This window comes from Parasteatoda tepidariorum, chromosome 8, assembly GCF_982258835.1.
Source record: "Parasteatoda tepidariorum strain Cologne lab strain chromosome 8, Ptep-v5.0, whole genome shotgun sequence".
Classification (NCBI taxonomy): Eukaryota; Metazoa; Arthropoda; class Arachnida; order Araneae; family Theridiidae; genus Parasteatoda; species Parasteatoda tepidariorum.
Window position 1 is genome coordinate 86,969,209 of NC_141762.1, and position 27,956 is coordinate 86,997,164.

General features: G+C 31.5%; 1 protein-coding gene across 2 annotated transcripts in view; it reads right to left on the reverse strand.

Moving 5' to 3' along the window:
• Positions 1-27,956, reverse strand: part of LOC107442643 (uncharacterized) — a 52,858-nt gene that overhangs the window by 14,103 nt on the left and 10,799 nt on the right. For both annotated transcript variants that reach the window (XM_087169260.1, XM_087169261.1), the window contains exons 5-21: positions 25,643-25,812; positions 24,218-24,352; positions 23,401-23,507; positions 21,242-21,443; positions 20,900-21,058; positions 19,185-19,370; positions 17,853-18,062; positions 17,576-17,781; positions 15,385-15,577; positions 12,860-13,341; positions 9,485-9,703; positions 8,520-8,667; positions 6,771-6,941; positions 5,255-5,495; positions 4,252-4,391; positions 3,029-3,186; positions 1,806-2,096 (exon numbers count right to left, since the gene is read on the reverse strand). In XM_087169260.1, coding sequence (XP_087025386.1) covers positions 1,806-2,096; positions 3,029-3,186; positions 4,252-4,391; positions 5,255-5,495; positions 6,771-6,941; positions 8,520-8,667; positions 9,485-9,703; positions 12,860-13,341; positions 15,385-15,577; positions 17,576-17,781; positions 17,853-18,062; positions 19,185-19,370; positions 20,900-21,058; positions 21,242-21,443; positions 23,401-23,507; positions 24,218-24,352; positions 25,643-25,812 — 3,418 coding nt within the window. The remainder of the gene's footprint in view (positions 1-1,805; positions 2,097-3,028; positions 3,187-4,251; positions 4,392-5,254; positions 5,496-6,770; positions 6,942-8,519; positions 8,668-9,484; positions 9,704-12,859; positions 13,342-15,384; positions 15,578-17,575; positions 17,782-17,852; positions 18,063-19,184; positions 19,371-20,899; positions 21,059-21,241; positions 21,444-23,400; positions 23,508-24,217; positions 24,353-25,642; positions 25,813-27,956) is intronic.

A 27,956-nucleotide genomic window follows, 5' to 3' on the forward strand; every position in this document is an offset into this window, starting at 1 on the left:
ATTGATGCACTTTATTACTGAATGTAGTACTTCATTTAGAACAGGCAAGATCTTTCTAGCTACCAAGTTTTCCCTATGAATAACACAATGCGCGAGAATCATTTCTGGATTCTCATCTTTCATAAATTTTAAGCAGCCAGTTTTCTTAGGAGCACCATCTGCAGCACAAGATGTTATGTATTTATTGGTATATTATTGACATCTATGAACTTTTTTAGCTTATTATACATATCGTTGGAGGTAGTGGTGCTTTCAAATCTTTTACAGAAGAACATTTCTTCAGCAAAATGCCCTTTATCAATATATCTTATGTAAGTTATCAATACTGCCACACTGTCTATCAAAGTTGATTCATCCATTTGCACTAAGAATTTTCTTGTTTTCATCTTTTCAACATGTTGTTTTTCAATATCTCCACTCATTTCGTCTATTCTTCTGCTAAGAGTATTGTTACTGAGTGGCATAGCTTTTACAGCTTTGTCATCTTTTTCAAGAACCGTTTTAATAGATGCTGATATTGACTATTTTTTTAAATTCTCTCCTGTAGCATGATTTTTTCCAGATTTAGCGATGAATAAAAAAATTTGATAACTAGCCTCAAGAATACGTTTATGAGTTGAAGTGTGAGCAGTAAATAGAGACTTTACTGTTGTCCTCTTTTCAAAATTTATCTTTAAAGTATGAAAGTCCACGTAGAGTCTGCTGCAGGGAGGTTAACTTGACTACGCCAAAAACCCAGTTGATATTCTGGTCTAGTCAAAAGAATTTATAACATTTATTGGCTGCAATTATTAAAGAATTTGATTTTTTTCTTTCAATTTTGCCACTGAAATCTAACATTGCATTTAAATGGCCCGGAGCAAAAGGGTTAAACTCGTTTCGAGTCCATTTTCGAATTGCCCCCTTTAACAATCAAATTGCCCCCCAGTGGGGCGTGGGCCCCACGTTGGGAAACACTGTATTAAATCAATAATTACACAGGTTGAGTTAAAAAATATGAAGATAAAAAAATTATTCCAGTCAATCTGCCGTTTTTAAAGTGGAACAGCTCCGCAATTGGCTAATTTTTTCAAATTTTTAAAGTACTTGTTTTAATCCTAATGCTTTATAGTAAGATGGTACTGTATATTTCTCTATATTAGCCGAGAATGCAGAAAATTTGCGAAAGCTAGAATGGGGGGGGGGGTCTGCGTATAGTCAGATCCAGTAACTTAGAAAAATTCCAGGAGGACACCCCCAAAATATACTTTTCTCGATCATAAGCTATGGTCAATAAATATCTCGAAACGTGTGTACAAGTTGTCAACTATTTTATGTATTTTTACGTACGAAACATAAAAATACACGAAATAGTTGACAACTTAATGCCTAAATATAAAAATTGAGTAAGAAACACATACCGACAATATGAAAGGTATACTATTATTTTTCATTCTAATTACGAAAGGTCCATACTTTTAAACACTATAAAACCGTTACTACAAGAGAGGGGATTATTTCCAAGCTTAGCATGACACTTTTTTTACGGCAGCTTATAAAAATTTTTTGAATGATTGGGAGAATTTATAAATAAAAAGCGTACTCAATGGCTCATACATGCAAATGGGCTTATATTTAGAAATATACGGTAAGTTCGAGAAATAAAATAACTTCAAGTTTAAGGCACTGGTTAAAGTTTGGTTTTAAAGTTTTCTTAAGAAACTTCTTAAAGGAAAATTTTCGAAACATACTGAAAATATTGTTTTAAATATTTTCATTAGTAAAAGGCACATGGATGAGAAAAAAAAACCAAACTGAAACCCTACCTGTGGTACAGATCGTCGAACTGCGTCACTCATTATGAAAGGCAAATTGAAGTCTGCAATGCCTTCAGCCAGGTTCAAACTTGCAGCCTGCCCGCCAGCTTCCAAAACTACGTCTGATGTTACGACTTGGTCCCCTGTCAGCATTATAAATTTCTTGATCAAATCATGCACTGGCACTTGATTCATTACATCTTCAACGTAAACATCACCAATCACGTCGATATTTTCTACAGTTATCTCTTCCTGGACAACCTGTGCCGGTTTGTTGGCGTAGAGTGCATTCTTTTGTATCTAAAAACATTCATTTTATGAGAAAGAAATTTTGAAATTATTGGAGCACGAGATCTTTACGTCTACGATTTAGATACAATTTAGATATTTATAAAACCAGTCACTAAAATTGCAAAATGTCATAGAACTGCTAGAATAAATTTCGTTAAGAAAGATTTCATTCTTTAGAATCTGAAAATGTGAACTGAGGATAAATGTAAGAACGCAGAGCATTTTTTTTTTTAACAAAGGTTACTTCTTACTAAAACAGTAAACTAAGAGAAAATAGAATTGAATGCAGAAAATTTGTATTTAAAAATACTAATTAACTAAAACAGTGGATAAAACTAAGTTGGCCTAAAATAATTGGTACTAAATCTCCGAATGTAGTAAATTATTTTGATTAAGTAGGTCTCTCAAAGGAGAACCCTGGTTCAAATACCGGCTATGGTTGGTCGATTCGTTAACTGCTACTAGCCACTGTAAAATGTCCACAGTGGCTGGTTGATCTTATATTAAAATATCTTGATCATCGTACTAATTTTGGAGTTTCTTTTTACGTTAAAAATTACACATTAAAGACGTATATTCCAATACTTGATCTAGGAGTTCTCGTATTCTGGGTTAACCTAAAAATTAGGGTTACAGAGTAACTATGCTCGTCAAAAATCCTTCAGAAGTTTAAACGCAGTTATAAATGATAAAGTACCATAAATGAATAGCATGCAAAAAATATCCACAGCAGTTTCAGTTTTTTGAGTTCCTCAAATTGAGATCATTTAAAAAATAGGTGAACTCAACATTGACCACGAAAGTAATTTGCGCTCAAAAATAATTAACAATTTTGATAATTCTCATAATTCCTCTAAAATGCTAAAACTGAGTAATTTTTTTATAAAAAAAACCCTTAACTTTTATTATGTGAGCAAGAATATGCTTATTAAAATTCTAACCTGTTGAAGATCGCATCCATTGACCAGACCAGTTACGAACACATTTGACATAATAGGATTAGACATCAGTTTTAAAGCATCCACTGATTCTTCCCCATTAGTGTAGATCAGATCGTCCAAATCTATTCCATCTATTTTAAATCTAGTGACAAGACTACCTAAATATTGAAAAATTGATTCATGTAGAAAACAAATTTTATATTACAGTGCTGTGATATAACTTGCGATATTTGACCAGGACTGGTAAAATGAAACTTAAATAGCAAGTGAATGCAGGGCTAGCGTCACGTGTGACACTGTTAATGAACGAGGGAACTGCCTCTAAGAAAAACTGCAGAAAATGGACATCATTGCCAGTATTTCGCAATTTAAAATATAGTCTGCACTAATTGGCATATTTGAGGTCACCCCTTTGATCAATTAAGATTGAGTCCTAGAACTTTTAACTTTATAGAGTCAATTTGTTTAGATTTGTCCACAGTAAATTGTACATATTTTGTTTCAAAAGTATTTAAATGTAGGTTTTTTATATAATTATTAATTGTATGAGCTGTAAAACCATGCAGTAAATAATTTTTGCAGTTAAATGAAATTATTTGCAACAGGAAAACAAATTCTTACCAAAGTGTCTTAATTTATATAAAATTGTTTTATGAAATAAAATTAAAACGATAAAAGATCAGTCTTTTGCGAGTCAATACTGTAAGAAAAACAAGAACTTGCAATACTATAACCATAAGAACTACTATAAGAATAAGAACTTGCATGCTTAAATATAAAATTTGTCTGATTTAAAGTTTATTTTGAAAGTAAATGCCCTTTTAGGCCATAATATCCAATCAAAATATCAAATTGATAACTACATTTCATTTTACAAGCAAACTGTGCAAGGAAAAATTAACAAAAATTAGAATGTGAAAAAATCGCTTATTAAAATTTTAACCACTTTCCGACTAACTTCCGAACACAAAATTAAACATTTTAGAGTTTTCGAGACTGAAAACGTAAAACTTTTTGCTCGTCAGATCTTCCCAGATAAAATCATTAGCAGATACAAGTTATAATCTATTTAAGGCCAAACATTTCTTTAAGCAATACAAATTTAATTTGGCTTACTGAAACTTATGTTCGATCTTTTAGAGTTTATTTTCATAAAATACAATATTAAGCATTCGTTAGCTTTCAGATAATCAAGTGAAATTATTAACGAATGAAATACTTACTGAACTCAGTTCCTTTTAAAAATTTAATTGGATGCATTAAGTCGTTATTCCCAGTCTTGTTGAAAATACTCTTACTCAATTGAAGTATGTCAATCCCATTGACAGGTTTTTGGATCATAATATTGGGCACATTGAAAGAACTAAAAGTGAAACAAGTGAGATTTTATTAAGGAATGATTTTGCGTTTTATAAAATCAAAACATGTTCCAATTTAAAAAAATATGCAAAGTGGACTGATTATCATAATTTTTGTTGAACAATTATAATTGGAGTGAATTTATCAGGAAGAAAGTATTGAGGTTGCGAGGGGTAATAAATTGATTAAACTATGTTGCCAGTCGCAAATTATGCTTTAAATAATGCTCTGGGCTGGGGCAGCTCAGGGGTTAGAGAATCAGACTCCGGTCAGGAAGGGCCGGGGTTCGATCCTCGCCTCCGCTAAGATACGTGCAAGCAAAATCTGAAATTAAAAATCCTATCGCCTGACACCGAGTAGTACCATGAGTAAAAGGATCTGGATAAATTTCCTTCCCCTTCAGATCTATGTCTAAATTGAGGAAGTTGTCTCGCAAATAAGATTTCTACAGAGGATTAAAAATTGTGATGGCATGTCTTCGGATCACCCTCAGGCCCATTGTGCAGCTCTAGTGTGAAGTAAAGTACCTACTTCAGATTGACTAATCTGACTAATGTAGGTACTAATTTCCTTAGTCAGCAGCCCCGTCTGTCAAACTTTGCATTTGGTTTTGAATATATGGTGATAAATTCACATTTCTATATTTTGCCGTATTTAAATTGATTTTACAAATCTCACTTTTTGACAAAGGGGATACACATATCACGAGTAGCCCTTTCGCTAATCTTGCTTTTATTGAGTAAGAAACCAGTTGTGACAAAATTTAATGTAGTATCCTTAATTCGAGACTTGTCTTGGTTTTAAATTCTAATGTACTGTGCGCATTTTGAAATTTCAGAACCAGAACTAGTGCAATTTGAAACTTACCCAACAAATTCTTTTAAAGAAACAGGCCTGTTGTCATCGATATACACCAATTCGTTCAGGAAACTAGACAGTGGTCTTTCATTAACAATTTCAGCAGTGACTTTGTTGAAATCCAAAATGGTCTTGAATGTTTTGTCCCCAATTATTTGCTGTTCCGTGTTCAGAGTCACCACTTTGCTGAGAAGATCAGAAACTGGTACTCCATTTACAAGAGTCTCTGTAGGAATACTCAAACCTTGTGCTGTAAGAAAGATTGCCGAAATTTAAAAGTTTTACTATGTCTCGAGTTTGTAAAAATTTTAATATAAAATTTAATAGATCTATAGATCCTATTTCTATTTTTAAAAAATACAGTTTTTTACTCATACTTCAAATGATAGGGAGATTTCGCAAATTTACGTTAGTTTCCATACGCAAAAAGTAAAATTAACATTAAGGGGTCCAAACTTTGGATTGTTCTCCTGGCCATACTACGAGGACCATATTTCTCATTTCGGTTAGCCCTTATATTTTGCCTTCAGTTTATTCATAGAAAGTACGTTTTAGAGTCTGATTTCGTAACTTAGAACATGATCTGCCACTTATTAATTAGCAAATTTAATATTAAGATATAGTCTGCACTAATTAGGATAGTTTAAGTAACCATTAAGTTTGAGTCTTAGAACGAGAAGATCCGATGATAAGATCAAAAGTTATTCAGAGTGGTTGCCGTTTTGTACTCAGTGCAAACCGAAATTAAGCAGAACGTCAATATGCAGGAAAGCTCCATTTTAGCGGAAATGAAAAAGCTTTTGATCCAACTTTAATAGATGAAAAGTTATTCCAATGCTGCATTGTTAGGATTCCAAAATATGCAGGAATGGAATATCATTAATTAAATAATATAACTTTCTTCTCAGTGGAAAAATTTTGTAAAGTCTTAGATTTTTAAAAAGTTAAATTTAAATTTTTCAGCTTTGTTTTTAAGCCTAGATGTTTGTTTACGCATGGATAATTTAAAATTATGGCTTTGGGCCGGGATAGTCTGGTTGGCAGAGTGCTGGACTCTTGTTCGTGACAACGGGAGTTCGAATATAGCTGACCAAAGAATCCCCGTGTATTGAATGATGACTTGTGCAAACTTGTCTTGGTCAAAGTCCTCCAAGTTTCCATGTCAAATCAATACCTCTGGGGGATCTGATCCAGGAGTTCCCATGTCTTCTGGATAGGGTACAAAATTTCAAGGCTACGGAGTTTAACATAGGTAGTTGTAAACTGCTCAACGACGGTTATAAAATTAAAATTATAACTTTGCTTCAAGTTGAGGGCACTTAAACTGGTTTTTCTTTTTATTTCCCTTTTCACAAAAGCTTCGAAACATTAAATAAGCTTAAAAAAATTCATGAAAAATTTACGGAATATAATTGTTTTGTAATCAAAAGTACACATTTAAGATCTTTGTTTTTAATCAATTAGCATTTTAATGCACTATTTGTAAACGAATTATTGATTGGTTAGACAAGTTCTTATACGTTACCTTTGAGGCTCATAATACGTTTGTTCGTCATTGGATGTATTTTTGCTGATTTTGATACTGCGTCTTCCAGAAGGGATTTAAGATTGTCACTGTTGAATCTGTCAAATCCCACCACAACGGAATTTAAGTTGTCTTTAATAACTATCAGCTCAGATTGGAATACAATAGGTGCTACAAAAAATTAAAAATTGTTTTAACACTGAAATATAGACGATATGAAAAGACAAACTTACTGTTTTCTTCCTTGTGTTAAAGTAAATTTTTTTGAAACAAAACTTTAAATATAAATACGTAGCACACCAAATCGCGCTGAAGAATAAAAAAATTATTTCCCGTGACTTCAACTGTATGTTAGGATAAAATATATAAATTCTATCCTCAGACTACCACAATTTTTCTGCTATTAGGTGATTTTTGAAACACTGGTCTTGTAATTTCTCAGTAGTGCCATCTGGATCAACTTTGTCACTAATTTTGAGATTTATGGAAAAACCAGTTTCCCAAGCATAACGCAGCAAACACTTGCTTTTCTTAGACTTCGCAAACCTTAATTTTTGGGCACCCTACAGTTTAACAAATCTATAGTTCCAGATACAGCTTTACAAAAGGGCAATCATTTGATAAATGTCACATATTGTATAACTATCAAGGTAATACAAAATACAAGCAAACCGGCTTCACTAAAATGCTTTTCTTTAAAAAATATTAAATCTGTAGGAAAACCACTAAATATTTTTCCAAAAAGTTAAAAATTGAAATATTGAAAGTTTTTCCCCCAATGCCTACCCATATATTGACAGTCATTCGTGTATCAAAAGGGCAGACTTCTTGGTCACACCATATATGGTGTGCCAGCGTAACCCCTACAGTAAGAACAGATGGTACAGAGAGGTGAAAGAGAGAACATCCATGCCTCTAACCCGGATTCCATCTCTGGACCTTTCTTACACATCAACTACCTGACCATCATACATCGGTCAGCAGAAAATTAAATGCAATTACCTTAAAGTAATTTTCGGTTTTAAAATTGCAGAATTTTTTAAATTGGTCGGATTTTTCTTATTTGATAAAAATTTTTCCGTCTAGTGGAGGAATAACTTTTCCCAATTTTAAATAGTTTTAAATATCGAAGCATCGGGGTCAGATCGATAGACTAACTGCAATATTTTTAAGCCTTTGTCCCTCATATTGTCATGTTTATAATTGCAAAATTTTAATTACATAATTATGATGGCATAATTAAATTTCTAAAGAAATGAATATTTCCTATGCTTAATATAAAAATACTGAATTCTATCATAAATATTATGGAGCAGGAAGTAAACTGGAAATACTTCCGGGCATTAAAGGGTTAAATCTTCAGGAACGGAAATGCTACGCTCTATTTTGTGAGGAAAAATACTTCAGTTCTTATAGTCTCAGTTAATATATAAAGTGTAGTTTCAGTTAATGTATATAAATTCTTTTAAATTAAAATGTTTTTTTATTGTAGCAAAAGAAAATAGCTGTTTTGAAACTAAATTTGACTTTTATAGTACGATTTCTATGATTCAAGCAGTTTCCTATAGGTATATTATATTTAGTTCTTTTAGCATTTAAAATTTGGCAACGCTAACTCTTTCGACAAAGCTATTACAAACTGCATAAACATTAAAGAAACACTTTAAATCAGTTCATAAGAGTTCAAATACCCTTGAGTAGAAATTAAAACTGAGAATACTGGAAGATAGAATTTATGAAACCACATACTGTCTATCACTTGAAAGTCTTGAGGCCGCATTACGTTCTCAAAAATATCAAAATTGTTGTAAGTAGTTGGATCCAAATCTCCGATAATTTCTACGTATTCGATTGTTTTCGTTCCATGTACAGTTCCATCGTCCACATAATGTTCTAGCTGCAATACAAAATCATTGAACATAAATTACTTTAAATAATAATTGCATTATCTTGAACTTCTATAAAAATGTCCCGAAATTCAAGAAAGATTTGCTTTTTTTCGTCTTTTGAGCTAAAAATGTCGCCAGTGAAAATAAGCCAATAGGACTGCTGTAATTCAGGGTTATCAAAACATGGACAGAATGAACATTTTTTCCATTGATGAATATTTTTAATTTAGTTTCTTGTTTAGGGAGGTCAGATTTGTACTCCCAGATCACTTAATTTAACAACCACAATCCATGACGAATTTTGGAAATTAAGGTTTATTCCACCGAAACTAATCACCCGTCTTGAAAAAGAAAGTAACCACGATATAATTCTGCTACATTTCTGTAAACCTGCGTTTCAATAAAATTGAAATCGCCAATAAAACCATGGAACACTCTAGGTTATCCAATTAAGATATAAATGGTGTTATAAATTGGATCTGTCACAAAACCGAGAAAGGAAAAATTAGTGACACTTAGTAGTTCTGGAATTCGTACTTACAAGGTAAATCCATTTTCGGGAGTTTACATTAAAGAGTTTAGTGAGAAACAATGATATACTTCCAATTTTTCTAGTACTGCTTAGACTTATTGTCAGCAAGTGATTAATACTTTAAAGAACGACAAAATAACTTAAAGTAACTATTTTAAAGGGAGACAATTGCTAAGAATGTGACTGATTTTTGCATTTTCCTTCAGAACTTTGAAATAATTTGTTTTTTAAAATCAATGAACTGTGAGTTTCAATTCATTTATTAAATTAGAATTTTAGGAATCACTATTTACCTCTGTCTTAAACGAGGCAGTGTTCAGGCCGTTTACGTAGACATCTTCCATAGCTTCCACAACATTCGATTGCACATTGTTGGTGAAATGTTTGAAGGAATCGATGATTTCTTCTCCGTAGCTGTGAACAACATCACTCTCCACATTTATGGTATTCACGATAGTTACAAACATGTGGGTGGCCGTGATTTTCTTCCAGCTACTTGGAGTCTCAATTTTCTAGAAGGAATAAAAATTAAATTTTATGAAAAGTTTCAGACTTTAATTAAAATTACAAAATTGGAGCAGTGGTGGTTCAGGGGATATGGCTTTCGCCTTGCAATGATTTGAACCGGGTTCAAATCCCAGCAATGGCTGGTCTGCACTGTTTCCGAACTCTGTTCGCACCGATCACAGTGCTGACATAATATCCTCAGTGGTGGACGGATTATGGGTTAAAGTTCCCTTGCCGTCAGGCTAATCTTATCAGGGTTTCGTGGTTTTCCTCGCCATGTTACTCAAATGCGGGTTAGTTTCATTAAAAAGTCCTCCACGAAAGCAAATTTATCGCAATTCTATGCTTAATCCAGGAGCTCCCTTGGCTTCTGGATGTGGTTCAAAATTACAAGGCTACAGAGTTTAATATTAGTAGTCGTAAATCCTAAATTGGATCAGCTGATCTCAACTACATTTATAAAATAAGATTAAAAAATTGGTGTCGAATTTTTTAGAGTTAATAAAGCAAAACAATTTTCAAACTTGAATTATTAGAGCTGTTGATAGAAAACTGTAGAAAAGAATTAGAGCTAATTGTTAGAAAATTGCACCTTCAATATTTTAATACACAAAACTATTAAACTATGAAATCGAACAGAAACGGGATTGGATTCCTGAAAATGCGGGAAACAATCAGTTTCAGGAAAACGTAATTTCGCTTTTAGTATCTTATTTAAAAACTAAATTTGACACAGAAAAAAAAGGTCAAATATAAATTGTTAGACCGCCATGAAGTTGTAGAATTTTAAAATGCCAAATGTTTGCAATTTCAAAAGTTGTACACAAACAAAATATATTAGTTAATAGTATAATATTACTATATAGCTACAGTTCAGGAAGTTTAATGCAAGGTATTTTAATAATCTTTATTAATATCATTCATTTATAATTCGAGCGCAATTTTTTGGGGGGAAGGTGGTAAATTTGATGGGTAATTCGGGGAACCAACATAAGGTCGTTAATCTATATTTTCCCATACCTTTTAAAGTAGAACACATCTATTTCACTTGAAATAGACTAAAAAAAATACGATTGAAGTTGTGCCATGATGGCTCAGTATTTAATGACACTGAGCTGTCATTATGAAGCGATCTGTGACATTTGTGTAGAATAAAAGACCTTCCAAAGCTTGAAGATCCAAAATGGAATTTTATAAAATAATGTGAATAGAGAGCTTGACATTCCTTAAATATTGATTTTTCCTAGTTAAGTTCAATTTAAGAAAATTTTTTGGAACTTCATTGGACAAAACATAGATAAGAGAATATGAAAAAATATTGAAAAAATATTAAATTTCCAAAAATTTTATAGATTCTTTGAAATAAACTAAAAAATAACTAATAATAATCATTGTATAGTAAAGCATTTTAAAGGAGCAGAAAATATTTACACTGTACGAGTTTTTATATTTGCCCAGTTTAAATCTTTGGAAACAGGAATTTTCTCCGCGTGAGGACTACTCAGACAGTGAAACACTTTCGCAGGAATAGATATGAAAAACTAATTTTTAAGCCAACTACATTGCGCTCTGTGAAAAGCAAACACCGAGTGAAAACGGCACAGTGCCGTTTTCTTCTCCAGACGATTACTTACTCAATAAAACGTTCTGCAGATCAGGTAATAAAAATGATCTGATGAGTAGCACAAATGATATTGCGGGGATGAAAAAGTAATACTTGAGATCAGCACAGTTCTCTACTTAATGCTCATACACAAGCGGCGATTGTTCCCTTCAATTTATTATCTTATTACAACAGTCTAGTACAATATATTTTTTGAGAATTTTAAGACATTTCGATACCGTGACATTTAGTCAGATAATTTCGATATTTCTCAGAATATTACGATATTTTTTCCATTTAAGTAATTTGCATTATTTTTACATTTGACACAATCTGTTAATATACAGTTTAACATTTTTAATCAATCATAATTTTAAAAAAATTATTTTTCTCGTAACGTAATTTCGTTTATGAAAAGGAAAGGAAATTCTCATGATGAATATTTTATCGAATTATATATGGTCCAATATTCTGGAATCATTTTGGTCCAATACTATTTGCGATCTATCTGGCAATAGCAAGATTCCACATTTTTGTTCTTAGCTATCAAAAAAACTGATCCAGGTGATTTTTGATCTCTTTATTCGAAGTAAAGGTTTTGCTGTCTTTGATGATGAGCTTCAAAAATTTTGACTAATCACAGCATTTCTAGAATCAAAACTCATTTCTTGAAGCAAATCACAAACATCAACACGACAGCACACTTTTTTCCGTAAGAAGATGAGGAATCCATATATAGAGCTTTAAGATTTAACCTTACGTTTTCCAAATGATCGTGAACGGTTGAATTCGAAAAATTAAATGTTTCAGCGATTTTTAGAGTTTTTATTTGCCCGTTTGAGTCAATTAATGCTTTGAGTCTTCACTAGCTAAACTTGCGAAGTGAATCATCCTGTATCTTTATCTGAACTTCTTAAGCCAGTTTTGATACTGATGTACTGCCAATACACCTTCTCCATGCACAACGGATAATTGCTTTTCCTTTCTTGAACAGCCTTTTTACCTTTTTGATAAAAAAAACCTTAAATATGTCGAAAATTCTGTTTCATTTTCCATATTCGAACACCAACCAAAAACTATTACGTAGAATCAATTTTTCATCGGCAAGCCTTGATATATCTGATGTTAAAATTTATAATAACGCTGCTTAAGGTTGGCTATGAGAAATATAATTGAGTCCTCTGATGGGGAAAAAACTGAATTTTCGAACCCAATAAATATGAATAAAATTACAGCGGTATGCTTGCAGGTATTAAAAATAGTACCGTTGCTGATATTTATCGCGATAATTTCCCCACTTGATAGAAATCTAGTTTGCTAAATGTTCAATAAACATTGTCACCGATAATTATCATAACATATTCGATAATTGTTGCTGTTGATAACTTCGATAATTATGATCGATAATCATCGTGATATTGTTGACATAATACATAACATTCCCAGTACAGCGTGAGATATTATGAAAACGTTATCGTGACTACTAAATAGATATTTGGTAAGTCACTCCAAAATCAATTCTTAATATTAGCATTTTTCATAAGATTAAAAAACTTACCTGCTTCGTTCTCTTCAACCACACTGTTTTTGGTAAGTCAAAGACAACACGCCCATTAATACCTTCGATTACAGATAAGTTTCCTAAGACCACAACATTAGGCAAAACGGTTAAATTTTGTTCCACTATGCCTTCTTTATGTTTCACCCAATCTTGCACCAACAGAGATGGATCCACGCCATCCAGGGTAGTGTACTCTGTCATGTCTATGAAATCAGCCGTCACATCTTGGAAGAAACGTTTCATCCCCATCACAAACTGTGGATCTGAAGATTTAAGGACTGCGTCTGCTTTCAGATCCACGTCATTGATGGAATCTGTGGCTAAGTCTCCGGTCACCAACAGAGTAGAATCGAACACAAAGTTTCCTGGAATTATTTGGTTAGATGAAAGGGTCATTAGCTGACTTGTGTGCAAGTTATTTATGTGACCTTTAACCTTCAAATTATCATTTAGGACTGGAGCTTCGAAACACATTCTTCCTAAAATAAAAGCAAATATTTTTTCAGAATATAGATTTGCAGTTTAAAGATAATTCTTACAAAAACAAGTTTCTAAATTAAACTAGATATTCAAAACTTCGGAAGAGCCATAATTTAAGATTCAGATTAGCGTTTTGTTTAGCTGTTGAAAAATAGGTTTTGAAAATATTAAACTTTCCAGTAAAGAAAGCTGCTTCTTAGGAGACGTAAGTGCTACATTTTAATTATAACCATACTGTATCACAAGTTATCTTATTTAGACCAACATAGAACGGATAGAATCAATTCTAGTTGTCTAAAGTCCATGAGAATATTTACGTTATATGAACCTTGAGGCAAATATTTAGCAATTCAAAAACTAGTTTAATTTTCGGCCAGGTAAGTAAACGGCATACACGCGGGAAAAAAACCCACGTTGGAGATGATAAAATTTTAATAATGGCATGAGTTCAATACGCGTTACTACAAGTTCAACTGTAATAATAATAATGACTCCTCGATCTCTTACTATAACATGTGATGAGTGCCTTCATTTGAAAGTAGTTTTCCTTCTTGTAACTCACCATTAACTTTAGTCACTCAGATTTAATTGATTAACTGAAATAAAATTCTCTGAAATGACATTGGTCGGAATGATTTTATGATAATAGCCATTTACTTTTAGAAACGCTTAAAGTTACATTACCATCCATTTTACCTTTCCATTTCGGACATCGGACAAAAGGTGAAAATTTTTATTCTAGATTTTTCCTCGTGGTTCATACAACGTATACATCAAGTTTCATTATTGTCAAGCAGAATTGGCATTATGCGAGCCTAAACAGGGTAACTAATTAAATGTCAGTATTTAATTAAGCTTGACGATGTTTATAATGGGTTTTTAATGTAGTCAAGGGGTATTATGAAGTTACACAAATAACAAATGACATTTTGTAACCATTTTGGGTCACATAAAAGTCCTTGGCGGGAAATATTTTGTATGCTCTGAGGTACCAAATCTAAAATATTTGGAGATGAAATCGAACGAAATTTTGTTTTAAAATAAGTGATTAGAAAAAAAATAACTTTTACAAAACTTACTCTACTTTTTCAAAAATATTGAGGTTAAAAGAAAAGATTTGAAAAAAAAAAAAGTTATCAAAAGACAAGATAATTTAATTTCAATACGACTTACAAAAGGTTATTCTAATTTACTTGTGTTGAAGATATGTTTCTGTTTAAGAGGATGAAAAATTGCTTTTAAAGTTTAAACAAAGTGCAGCCATACAGTAGAAACTTATGTAGCTATTGTCTGAAAAAAGTTGTAAATTAATTTCCAGCGAAGGTCCAACGGTCAAGCATATCACTTTAGAGAATAAAATTTTGTATACAGAGATATTAGGCATGCTCTCAGCTTTTCTGATTTCAGCTCAGGGCCAAATTCAAAAACCTTTCTTCATTGACATTTGATCCTCACCCCAAAAAGCTTAAAAATTGATTTGGAACGATACTTTTGTCTCAAATAATGCCGATATTAAAACGCTAAAATAGTATTTTAAAAATTTTCTATGTGTCGACGATTACGAACGAAAACTAGGACTGAAAATTTCAGTACGAGTAAGCTACATTGATTAAACTTTTTATTACGATTAATCCTGGTAGGACTTTTTGTAGCTCAGCTGTATGGTTATCATAACCCATTCTGAAGCAAATATTCTGTTTCATTTGCATTTTCTTGACATCTCCTTAAAAACGTTAAAACCCTATTTTCTGTATTATATTAAAAACAAATACTAACATTAATTTTTGTATTTAATAATTTAAGATGTTTCTTTAATTTCAACTTTATAAAGATGGCTATTTTTGAACCAAATGTAAATGCATTGTTTGAAAACTATTGGCTAAATGTGTCAATAAGCAACAGTATGAGGTTTGCCTTTCAAATTCTAGCCTCTCATATCAATTTTATGAAGGAAAAAAATTTTAAAATTGGAAATTTTCATAATCAATTTACTATAATTTATCGTGAGTATGTTTAGCAGTTGTAAATTTTTAAATTTTTACCTTTTATTTGCTGTCTATCATTTTTCAAAACAGCTCCATCAAGTAGCTGGGCAAGGTCGATATATCCGTTAATTTTTCCAATCAAAAAGACGTCTCCTTTAATTTCAGAAATCTCTGCCAATGTCACGTGTCCTTTCAGCTCGCTATCATCATCAATGCTCACAATGTTCGGAATAATGTCTCTTAGTACTTCCTGTTAAGGAGAAGTTTAAAACGTATGTAATGAGATTTAGTTAGTTAACATTTGAAGTTTCAATATTTTGCCATAAATATTTAGAAATTCAAAATTTAAATTCTAAAATGTTCTAAAATTATAGAGTATTAGTATTATTGACATCTTAGTTTTAGTGGGTGATCTCTGTCAAACGCTTTAAGTTTTCAATGACTCAATTTTTCATGAAATAAAAAATTCAACCTAAAGAGGGAAAGATTGAATCGTCAGAGACTAAGCAAACTGTCACTGTGCAAGAATTTTAAAATCTAGCCATTGACACATCTTCGATATCAACCTACCGAGTCTTCTTAGACTGCAAGATTATATTGCTTCACACTGTTTACATGGCATGCAGGTATAAGAGTGTGAGCTGTGTGACTATAGTTTGCCTACGGTAAGAACTCTCCCTGCCACAAAATCTGTGGTTGTCTGCTGCTATGGAAATAACGCATTTCAGGAATTGTAGCTCTTCTTCACTCTAGGGTAACACACCGAAGAAAAGATCGAAAAATATTCCCTTTCTTTCTCCAATCCGAGCTAAAATCTTCTAAACAGTGACCCCACCCCCTCCTTGAAATGGTTACACCTCGTAATCATAGTCACCGCCACGGGTTCAGACGAATGGCTAGGGGAGTTCTTACTTTAGACGAACTATATGAAAACATGAATGCCGAATGTCTGCAAGCATGCTCTGTCCTGGATAACCGGAAATATATAACCTCTCAAAAGGCGTCACTAAATGGCTTAACAGCCAAGGGTGGGTATTTTCTGTATATTTAATATCATACACACTACACGAGCTTAACTAAAGCACCAAGGTTGTTCTTGAATGAAAGAGGATGGAGCGGAATATACTTTTTCCTTCTTTTAGAAAATGAACTTAAAGTTCCTTCTTCCAAAATGTATATTACGATTTTGAACATCGGCTTCCTTATAAACTAAACCAGGACATACTCTGCACATAAATGTCTTCGGTCTACTATATGGATTCTTAAATATGTATCTGTTATAAGTAAGAGAATTTAGATTTGCTGGTAGTTAAATCCTAAAGATAATGAAATTTCAAGTTAAGATTCCACAAAACTTACATCAAAATAAAATTTGAAACAATGCAAATTGCTTTAAAATAGTTTCGAATATTTCATTTGAAATTTTTGACAATAAGCTGCTTGCACATTAAGTTATTTGCTATGGCATACATTTTAAATTGATTCGTTTGAGAAATTTTCCTTTAAGATAAACATAAAGTATAAACAGGGTTCAAGACCCGAAAAACAGAATGGACACTTTAGACGCAGTTTATGTATATTTTCAAAGAATAACGGGAATGCTGAAAACTAAAATATACAGAAAAACAAATGATTTCACGAGAAAACTTATTTCACTTATTTCAAGCGAGTTGAAAAAATACTTTAATAATTTTTTGTCGAAATTTGCTAGAAAAGATTTAAACGATGGAAAATAAAACTTTAAATTTATTTTAAGTAGTCGTGCTTTCGTCTTAATTTTCGAAAACAAATTTTATTTCTAGAAGATAATTTTCTGTTTTCGTAATTAACGAAACTTCCAAGTCGAAATTAAACGTAAAAGACTTTGCTTAAGACTCAAACTTACCTTCAAAGCAAATCTCAAAAGGTTTGTTTTAGTATAACGAGTCTAAAAGGAGTGTTTTATAAATTAAATAAAAACACAAGAAAAATGGTTATTAACAGAAAGGCAGAATAGGCACGCGAGTTAATCACCAATTTATATACATATAAAAAAAGTTTCGAGGGTCAGAAACAGCTATGAAGGAAAGAGTTTTGGGAAGTATTATGTGTCTGCATTTTTCAAGCATCAAATGTACGTAGCAATGAAATTCCTCAAACTAGATTCAATAGCAAACTTATTATTTTATCAAAAATTTAGTTTTTTCAAATTTAAAATAGCCTGTACGAAAGCTTTGTTTCAATAAAAAATACAAGAAAGAAAACTTACCCCATTCATTTGCCCTTGGACACTTATAACATCAGATTCCATGGAGTTTATTACTTTCAAGCCTCGAATATTCTGGTCTTGCAGGGTTGTCACCAGGTTGCTAAATGGAATAGAATTTACTGTGTCCGTAGTCACAGTGCTTGCTTGGACATTTAGAAATAACAAACTTCCTGTTACATGTTGCTCACCATTCAAGAGCAGGAAGTCTGAAAGAAGAAGACTTTATAAATACGAAATTATGAAACCTAAAGAATGCAAGATTTAAATCTTATCTTACCATTTGTTTCAATGTCATTTAAATAATCCGTCAGAACTTCGGGAGTGTAGGCATTGGCTATTTGAACTGGTTTTTGGAATATTTGGTTGCCGTACTTTCGCAATGCGTAGTTTTGAATTTTGGATACAGGGACACCATTTACGGGAATATCCGAGTGGGAGGATTTTAAGGACAAAGAAGGAACATAAACATTTCCAAAGTTTTTCGTTCCTAGAAATGGAAGAAAATGCTATTTTTAAAAAATCTGATTTTGTAAAGTGAAAAAACAGATGTATACAGTGATCTCCCGTAGTGTTTTATTTCAACAGGATTGTTATTAAACAATTCCTTGATTTATAAGAGATGAGAGCCATGGTAGAATGTCTCGAATGGAGTTCCATGACGATCCGGTAGTGGCTGTGCTGAGCAGAATTAAAGGTAAAAATAAAACTGTGCTAGAAACTAATGCAAAGGATAAAAGAAAGCAGGGATAAAAGAACAAAGTCACCTAGAAATAAGGTACAATGGTTCAGTGTTTCGTAGAATTCAATATTTAAATAAATTGTAAATTGAAATATGAAAAACTTCTCCAAAGAGCCTTATGTCAGTTTGATAACATCGACAATAGAACTAAATGATCTACTTGTATGCACTAATTTTAAGACTTATAAGAACAATTTAGTTTTATCGAATATTTGACTTTAATATTATTTCTAAGTCTTTAAATATAATTAAAACCTTAAAATTGAATTATATGTACCGCAAGATTGATTGCGGAAAATTAAAAACTACTTATATATATATTTTAGATAAGTATTAAAGGTATTGAATGGGGCACCAATATGCAATTACTTTTTGTAATGCCAGTGGGAACAGAAACTAGTTTTTGATAGAGTAAAATTTTAAGAGAAATTTAGAAATGTTAAAATTTTCAATCTTAAGATGCTTTACTTGTAGACAATTGAGACGATCAGAGTTAAAACTGCACATCAACAGATTTCAATACATTTAAAAGGGAAAACTTTGTTTTAATTTGTAACAAGTTTTGAAAGTTGAATACCCCAATACATTCGGTACTTTAGTATGAGAAAAAGAGATGGCTCGTACGCTATCGTACATTTATCTCCAAATTAGATAGGGTGGGTTCAGGAGTTTCTAACTGAATATAAAAGAATCTGATTTTTGTAATCTTATTCGAGAGGTAAAAAGTACTAAAAAAAGTTTGAAATAGTTCGAAAATTTTTTCCAACCAATGAAATAACATTAAGCATATCTGTTTATTTTATTTTTAAGCATGAAGCAAATTCAAACTGTTTAGTAGAGCGCTAAATTCGTAGAAAATTAAAGTATTACCTGTTATTTTTTGTTCGACAGATTTCCTTACACTTTTCAGTACATTCTGCTGAAGACCGCGAACGATGTCTTTAAGGCTAGAGACGCTTTGATCAATTTCAGTCAGAGAAGAGTCAGGTAACATCTTTTTCAGTCGAACCACCTTTATATTCTCTACAACACATTTTCGGGTTGATGATATTTTACCTATAACAAAGATTAAATAAAATTCGATGATTAATGAAGATCTATAATGTAACTTTACGGGAATAGTAATTAGTTAAAATGTAAATTATTGGGGCTAACATCTAAACTCTGCATTTTTTTAAGCTTTTAAATAGTGATCATGGCTTACATTATGAAGTGTGTCTGAAATGTAATGACATTGACTTTACTGTTAATTGAATTCACGCCGTGGAGATCTTGTACTGATTATAAAAGTCATTTTAAAAATGTATGCTTACTCAATCGTTTTAGATCATCCAACGAGTAAGGTCATTTTCCTGAAACTATTCTGTCTTCCGTGCAAGTTTCTATGCAGCACTTAATGGTTTGTTAATGTTTGTCAGAAACTCAGCGATTCTGCAGCGGAAACTTTGCAAGATTAAGAAGCCAACAAATCTACAATCTACAAATCTACCGGTGACTCAAGGTGTGCTCTGGAATGTCATTAAGAGGTCGGAGATAAAGTTCACTTGGGAAAGCCATTGTTGACTACCGACAAAAAAAAAATTGACGTGCGATACTCTTCGACTCTGTCCGTTATCTAAGAGTTAAGTGGTCAAGACTAAACACTTCAAAAGTGTTTACCTGACATGTATATTACCATAGAACATTTACCATGCGACTTTTGAGCCATTGTCTACTTCTTAATTCCTCAAGCTAATTCAAAGGTGCAAAATATTCCTCAAAATACCCTCAAGTCCGAACGTAGCTCCCTTAAACCTTGATTGAGATAACCAACTAGTCAAAGGGGTTGGCAGAAGAACATTCTAAAAAAACAAACAAGACATTCAACAAAAGGACATTCTGGAAAAGATCTTCAGTGGTGCCTAAGATGTCTGAATTTTACTAGAAACATTGCACTGAGAAATTAAGTTGCTTTGAAACCTCTTTTTCACTGTACCGATTTTATGAAATAGTTTCACAATGACTCAGTGACATTAAATTTTGAATATATCCAGAAAGCAAAATGCTATTCTAAATTTATCGAATTGCTAATAGGGGAGGCGCCACAGAAGGCATTAGAACCAGGTTAATTACTTGTTAAATCTTGCAGTTGTTTCTAAGAATCTTCTGCGTTTACTGAACTCATATATTTTAATTATTTTCAGACAAACTTCTCTATAGTGATCATTATGTTCCGATAACGTTTCTCTTTTCTTTTTGCAGTCAAACTTTATATTAAGAAAAATTTCGCATATCATAAATTATATCAAATAAATTAATTCATATATAAATTATTTATGTATATTAATATATTATATTTTATAAAACTGATACATATTTCATATATATGGGATGATCATTACGAAACTTGTAAAAGCAAACTAAAGCCAATATAGAAAAATCACATTTAAACCAATCAACATATTTTAAATATTTTCACGAAATAATTTGATTTCTATCAGAATTAACATTTGCAGCGAAATTGCTAGGATAGAAGGCATGCGACTGTATGGTTTTGATATCTCTGAAAAAAGAACGAATGCAACTGTTTTGAAATAAAGTCTTACCATCAACGAACACCAGCGAATTTATTTTTTGTTCCTTATTTCTAAGCCAAACTCTGCCAAGATCCACGTTGATGTTATTCATCTCGCTTTGACGTTCTTCCAGTGTGACGTAAACATCACTCAAACACTGTCTTAGCGTATCCAATGAGGAACCAGTCGCTGTAATAAGAAATAAAGATATTTAAGCGTTCGATATTTTCAAATCAGCTGATATTCAACTGAATTTTTGTAATTATTGAAGGCTAAATATAAAATCATGAATGCTTTATTAAATGAGCAAACCTGGCTTAAATTCAATATTTCTGAGCAGGAATTAATTATAATTCATTAAGAAATACTCACGCACAAAATGTGGGTCAAGAGTCAACTTTCTGACCATCTGCATGGGTTGAGAATAAGATGTAGCTGCGAATAAAGCCATAGCGTAATATGCATCGCCGCTATACATAAATTGAAGGGAAGAGATGTAGTACCCCCAAAACGGCATACTGAATGATATAATATAGTGACCAGATGAATCCAAAGTAATGAACAGCACTTCTTCCTAAGAAAACAAATAACATTTTATAGGAATTTTATTTTACAGTTTATATTGTTAAAATTTGCCATTATGGCACAAAATCGCTCAGATTTGTTGTGCCATTAAATTCACTTTTGTTTTTATTTCTTTTCAGATATACTGAATAATCTAAGCCTAAAATTTGCATTATAGCTGTTCATTTTCTTAAGAAAAAGCAACGAATTGTAACTGGTATCAACTTAATAACAATTCGACGCATTGTTTTTAACAAGTTAACTTAATGTTGAATATTACAAATGTAACATGCATAAAAAATAACGAATGCCAGATTTTAAAATCTAGTTTGGAGCATATTCTACGTTAGTGGGAAAAATAAATTATATACTGATTTAAATTGTATAGGGTTAAAATTAAGCAATCTCATTCTTCAAGCATAGACATACATTTACAATATTGACTGTTTTCCGTGTCAAGAGTGAAAAATCATGGAATCACCCTAAAAAATTTGATTAAACAATTTTTTGTATAAAAAGTCTTTTTGATCTTTTTAAAATTAGACTTGTGTATTGGGTTTATTTAAAAACTTAAAAAACAGTCCTGTCCTTGACAGTCCAGTGATATTAAAATTTATAGGTTTTAGTTCAATGTCTCATTTAAATTTGTTTTACTTACAAACATCGCTAAATAATCCAACTAAAAAGGATAAAACGTTAACAGAAAATATTACAAAGTGTCAAAGACGTTGGAATTGAAGATCAGATAGTGTTGAAACTGCTTAAAATATTAAGATTTTTTTCAGCGTTCTTCGATTTCAATTCTATTCGAAAGCATTCTTCGAAAGTCTTCATTTTATTCGCTGTAAACTTTATATACATTTAAATAGTATTGTCAACTTCACTTTTTTGTCAGGAATTGTAAATATACATTAAGCTCCTTCTATTCTATTTATCTCTTTTTGCCTTGTTTTTCTTGTTATTTTATCCCTTTTGTTTTTTTAAATTGGCCTGCCATTGGAAATAAAAAAAACATTAAACTCCTAAATAGTGAATATTTTAAATAATTAAGTGAAATTAAGTAAGAATTTTTGTTTTTAAATTAACTATTCCGTAAGTACCATTAAGCCAAATTAAAAAAATAGCTGGTGATTTTTCATAAAATAAGGCAATTTTCTCTTTATTAGATAAAGTTAAAGAGTTTCATCTGAAGTTTTGACGATTTTTCATTCCATTTTAGTTTTAAACTTAAGTTGTGAATTATTCTTCATCTCCGAGTTTAATCTCTTGCCTCCCAATCAGGTAACTAAATTTCGAATCCCTGCATTGATTGGTAGATTTACTTACTGCTTCCGGCTCATACTGATCAAACGCGCTGATGAAAAGTACCCAATAGTAAATGGATTAAGAGCAAGAGTTCTCTTACCAGAGGTTTTCATAGTTTTCTTCTCCCTGCAATGCAAACGCAGGTCATTTTCATTAAAAGTTTCTCCCCTATAGCGAGTTTGCCTAAATGAGAGCTTGTCTTTCGATTCTGGTTAAAGCTTAGAGTTACCGAGTTCAACATTGATGTAGCTGTAAATCATACGGAGCTGTAATCCAATACTAAAGGTAAAATAACTCATTTTGTTTACGTTTTGTTCTTTAAATGTTAATTTGCTTTCCCTGATGTGTAGAAGTTACGGATATTTTTTGACAAGCACTCTTAATAGTCAAGAGGCATTTATAATAAGTATTATCTAAATAAACTATTAAACAGCGATTCCCGACCGAATCCATAAAATTTGTAAAGAGATCAATTGAATTCTGCTTCCAGGTTTCATGATTATGTTTGAGTGTAGATGAAAATTTTGATTTCACCCAGTTTGCCTTTTAAAATTTGAACTGGTGATAGAACTGCCTTATAAAAGAAATTAAGCATGAAGATTAAGAATGATCTTATCAAATAAGAATGAAATGCTTAATTTATAAGAGACCAAAAAAATTACCTGTAATGCTATAACAATTACCACTTCACCGTTGCTAAGCGTGAGAATTGAGGCATCGACTGCATTACCCGTATTGCGTATTATCTGCCACAGCAAGAACTGATTGCCTGAAAGAAATTAGACTTCCGAGTCAAAATCTACACAAAATTAATTAGAAAAGATGCGAGGAATTTCCATTTTTGCACAGCATACATTCTTTTCGGAATTTAATGCAATTATACAACCTAATAAGTACACAAGTCTTACGCTAGATAAGAAAAAAAATTAAAGCTCGTAAACATTCCATCAAAATATAAAATTTTGTAAATTTTTAAGCTAGCTGTTATAGCTTAATGCTTATATCGGAGAACAATTTTTATAATTAAGGAAATTATATTTTACGATTTCTTTTATTTTTGTGTTCTTTCACAAAATTATTGTACATGTAAAAAAATATCAGCTTCACCCTTAGTTAAAATCTTTAAAAACTAAAAATATTTCAAAAACGACCTTTTGGCAGACATTTTAATTAAGAAGTTTCAAATTCATAAATTCAGTCTTTCCTAGATTTATGTTTTAGTTTGATTATTTTTTAAGCTTGAAAAATGTGGAAAAAAAAGATTTATGAAAGTAAGATTAGGAAAAAGTTTTTATTTTAATTGAAACAAAACCTTAGTTTTCTAATCATTCCAATTAATAGGATTGATATTATAAATAAGTCACAAAATTTAAGGTTTTTGCAACTCAAACCTTTTAAAATTAGACAATTTTTAGCAATATGCAGATAAAGATTTAAGGAACGCTTTAAAAATAATTCAATATATATAACAGTACTTACTGGACCACCAGTATATTGCTGCATTCTGACTTCCAATGAAAATGACATAGTGGTTAGCATTGACATAAAAATGAAGCACTTTGATTGGCCCTTCTATTGAAAGCATTTGCTGCAGAACTAATCCCCTTTCGTCTTCTAAAGATGAATTGTAAAACATGAATTAAGTTTTTAAAAAATCGTTTGACTTAAAAATCTAATTTCAATCAACTAAATCTTTTTAAAAGATATTAACTCCCTTAAGCACATATCTAGAAGTGACCACAAAAAGTGCACAAGTGGCTACCATTTTTCAGTTAGTCAGTGGTTACCATTCGCAATTGCTAGGTCTAGGTTTTACTTACTATTTCAGAGATTAAGCATATTAAGATTCACAAAACCTTACGAGGTTCTGTAACATCAATTCAAAATTTAAAAATAAATACTGCAACGAGACCAGTCATGAATTTAAAAAATTTTAATAGAAGAATTTGAATTTATTTTTAACATTTAATATTTTTCAATACATTTTATGTGAGAACATTTTACAGACTATTGAAGACTGTTTACTTGAAATTTCAGAAGCATATGTTCTTGATGTCTTGACAACCGTATTAAAGTATTTTGATACAGAGAACGAACAAATTAAGAACGCCATAAGAATGCGAATGGAATTCTAAAAATTACATGCTAAACATCTAATTGTGTGGTAATTAAAATATTTATATAGATTGCTTTAAAAAGAACCATCAAGCCTTAAATTCTTAAACATGTTCAAAGATATTTTCGAGAAATTAAGATGAAAATCTTATTTTGAACTGAATGTCTGCTACTAAAATTAAAGTATCAGCCGATTTGTTTTCTGCTGCGAGTTTGCTAAAAAAATTAGTTTCATCTTTAGTTTGAATTTAATTTACACAAAATTAAAGTATATTCAAGAAATTTTCACTCGAAAGGCTAAAGAAATATCTTGTTTGATGCAAATAATTTTTATATCACACGAATGTTTTTCTTTAATTTTTTTTTAATGGAAAATTTTGAAAATTAAATTTAAAATTAAAATTATAATTGATACTAAAGTATCCGAAGTTCCTCTCGCAAATAAACTTTTTTTCTTCCTGCTCGTCTCTTTGCCTACAATAAACAATTGTCTAATAAGTTTTGGTCTAATTAGTTTTAAATTTACTGTAAGTTTAATATTTACGTTATTAAAAAACTTAAAGTTTATGAATAATGTTAAAAAGTATTAAAACAAAACTTTACGGCCAACATAAACATAGTATTTTTTTCTGCCGGACGAATAAGAATTTTGTGAGGTATTTATGGTAAAACACATAGGATTACTTATAATGAAAATATGCATCATGATCAAATGATCCACATTTAAAATTTAGACTTACGAGTTGCATTTAAAATGAATCATTTTCTAATGCAAACTAATATACTTACTCGCATTGTACAAAAATACCGGTGAACTATAGTCAGACGTGCCATCTAATTTCTGAGCAAGGACTATGTATAGAGTCCCATCTAATACCCAGCATGCAACTGAACGTGGTCCAATCACATCTGTCCTGGTTGCAATCACATCAAACTGGGTTTGAGTCCAATGATAAAGACTGAAAAAATTCATTCTATGTAAAACATTTGCACCAACCAAAGTAGTTTAAACAATTCACGTAATTCAGTAAAATCAATAAAGTTTTTAATGAAGTTTGCTATGCTTTCATGTTGGCATTATGTCGTTTCCACGTAAAGCATAGACTAATAACGCTCGTATTTATCAATGATTTCTAAAAGTTTAGTTTAAATATTTGGTACAAATTGTTCAGTGTCAGGCTTGTTAATTTAGCTTTGAAGTGAATATAAATCAAATTGTAATGCATAAATTGAATTTATAAATAAAAGTTTTCACAGGATTTATATACTTAATTTTAAAAAGAGCATCAGCATAGAGTTTTATGAACATAGTATCCAATTAGCTATCTAAGCAATGTGATAGGGACAGCGAAAGCAGTTCCGGCGGTTGGAGAGAGCAGCGAACAGAGGTGGACCCGCTATTTTTAAATATTTAACACAGCTCTACAGTTTTGTCATAATTCTAGCATAAAAAATTACAAATTACTGAAATAAATTTTGTAAAGTATTTAAAACTCGCATTTTGAGTTATATCGATTTTTTTTAAAAAAAGAAACTATTTCCGAAATGAAAATTTTACAGACACAATGTGACAAATGTTTTAAAATTTTCCTTTAATTCAAGACTTTAAAACAGTTCTTTAGTGTAGACCAGGTTATGAAATTTCAGTTTTAAAGGTACTAGCCAGATTATTGCTCGCCAATTTTTTCATTAAAATATGAAACTTTTAAAAATGTTATTAAACGTAGTCTTTTTGGAGATTAAAAGTTTAAAAGAATAAAAGCTGAAAAATAGGAACATTTATTGCTAACTAAATATTATCTTAAAGAGTTGCTCGCAAAGTCGCAATAGCTTCAGTATCCTTCACAAATCATTAAAAAGTCATTTGTCATTAAAATAAAAATATAAAGATAAAAATCAAATATTCTCACTGTATGCCGAAATACCATCTGCCAATTGCAGAACTAGTATTAATTGCCAGTCCGACAAATTCAGTCGCCAATGGCGAGTTGTCGAACAGAAATTTCGTGCCCTGGAGTAAATGTCAATCATGTTAAGCAGTTTGATATTAGAGAATCTAACGAGAAAGAATGGTTTGAAAGAACAGCAAAGAAAAAAAAATGTTTCCATTATTTAATTGTTAATCTTCTTTCTACAGGGCCTGATCGGAAAGGCGCTGGGACCATGTCCGAGAGTTCATAGGTTCGAACTCCGCAGGCTCAAGACTCTCCGTGTAGTAAAATTGTGAATGATGCACGTTAAATCTGTCGAGTCGCGAAGTCCTCCATGTTCCCATAACAAATCAAAACCTCTGGGGGTACTGAACCGGAGAGTGCTCGTTCCCTGATTCAGGTCAAAATTACGATTTGTGGTTGAATGGGTCAGCCCTATAAACGGTCGGGACGTATGGTGTGGCACAAGACGAATTCTTGGCCATAGATGGCACCACTGGAAAACAATCGCACCCCTCTGCCTTAACAGGCAGACGAAAAGAGAATTCTTTCCATTATTTATAGGTTTTTATCATCAATTAAATTCAAAATCATAAAATGATCCATATCAAATAGATTCAGGGCATTTTTCAATACCAAATGACACTGTAAAAATGTTTTGAATATCTGGTCGATACTTTGACCTTCTTGCACAAAATTCGGGATGAGGTTATTGTACCAATCAGAGTTGGAAACTTGTTGACGTCTAAGGCAATCAACTTAGAAAACTGAAAAAATGATTGGAAATTTAAAAACTAAATCTGAGAATGGGTGGCTGAACCTAAATTTATCAGAAATTAAAGCGTTAGTGAGGTTTATTGTGAGATAAAATGGTTTCATTTCTTTAGTTTATATAAATGTTACTGTGAATGACCGAAATCTACAACGCAAATCCATAGTTAATTCATTCTCTTATTTCATCGCATTTAGTTAATTCATTTAGTTAATTCATTAGACATTCACCAACAAAGGTAGACTTTCACTGGTGAATGTCAACAATCATATAGTCGGTTTGGTGAATGTCCGAAATATTTATTTTATCTGATTTGATACTAATTTATACGTTGATATTATATTTACTTGGTATTTTGATATCTGCTGAGCATAGATTAGAAGCAGTGTTCGGAGTACTC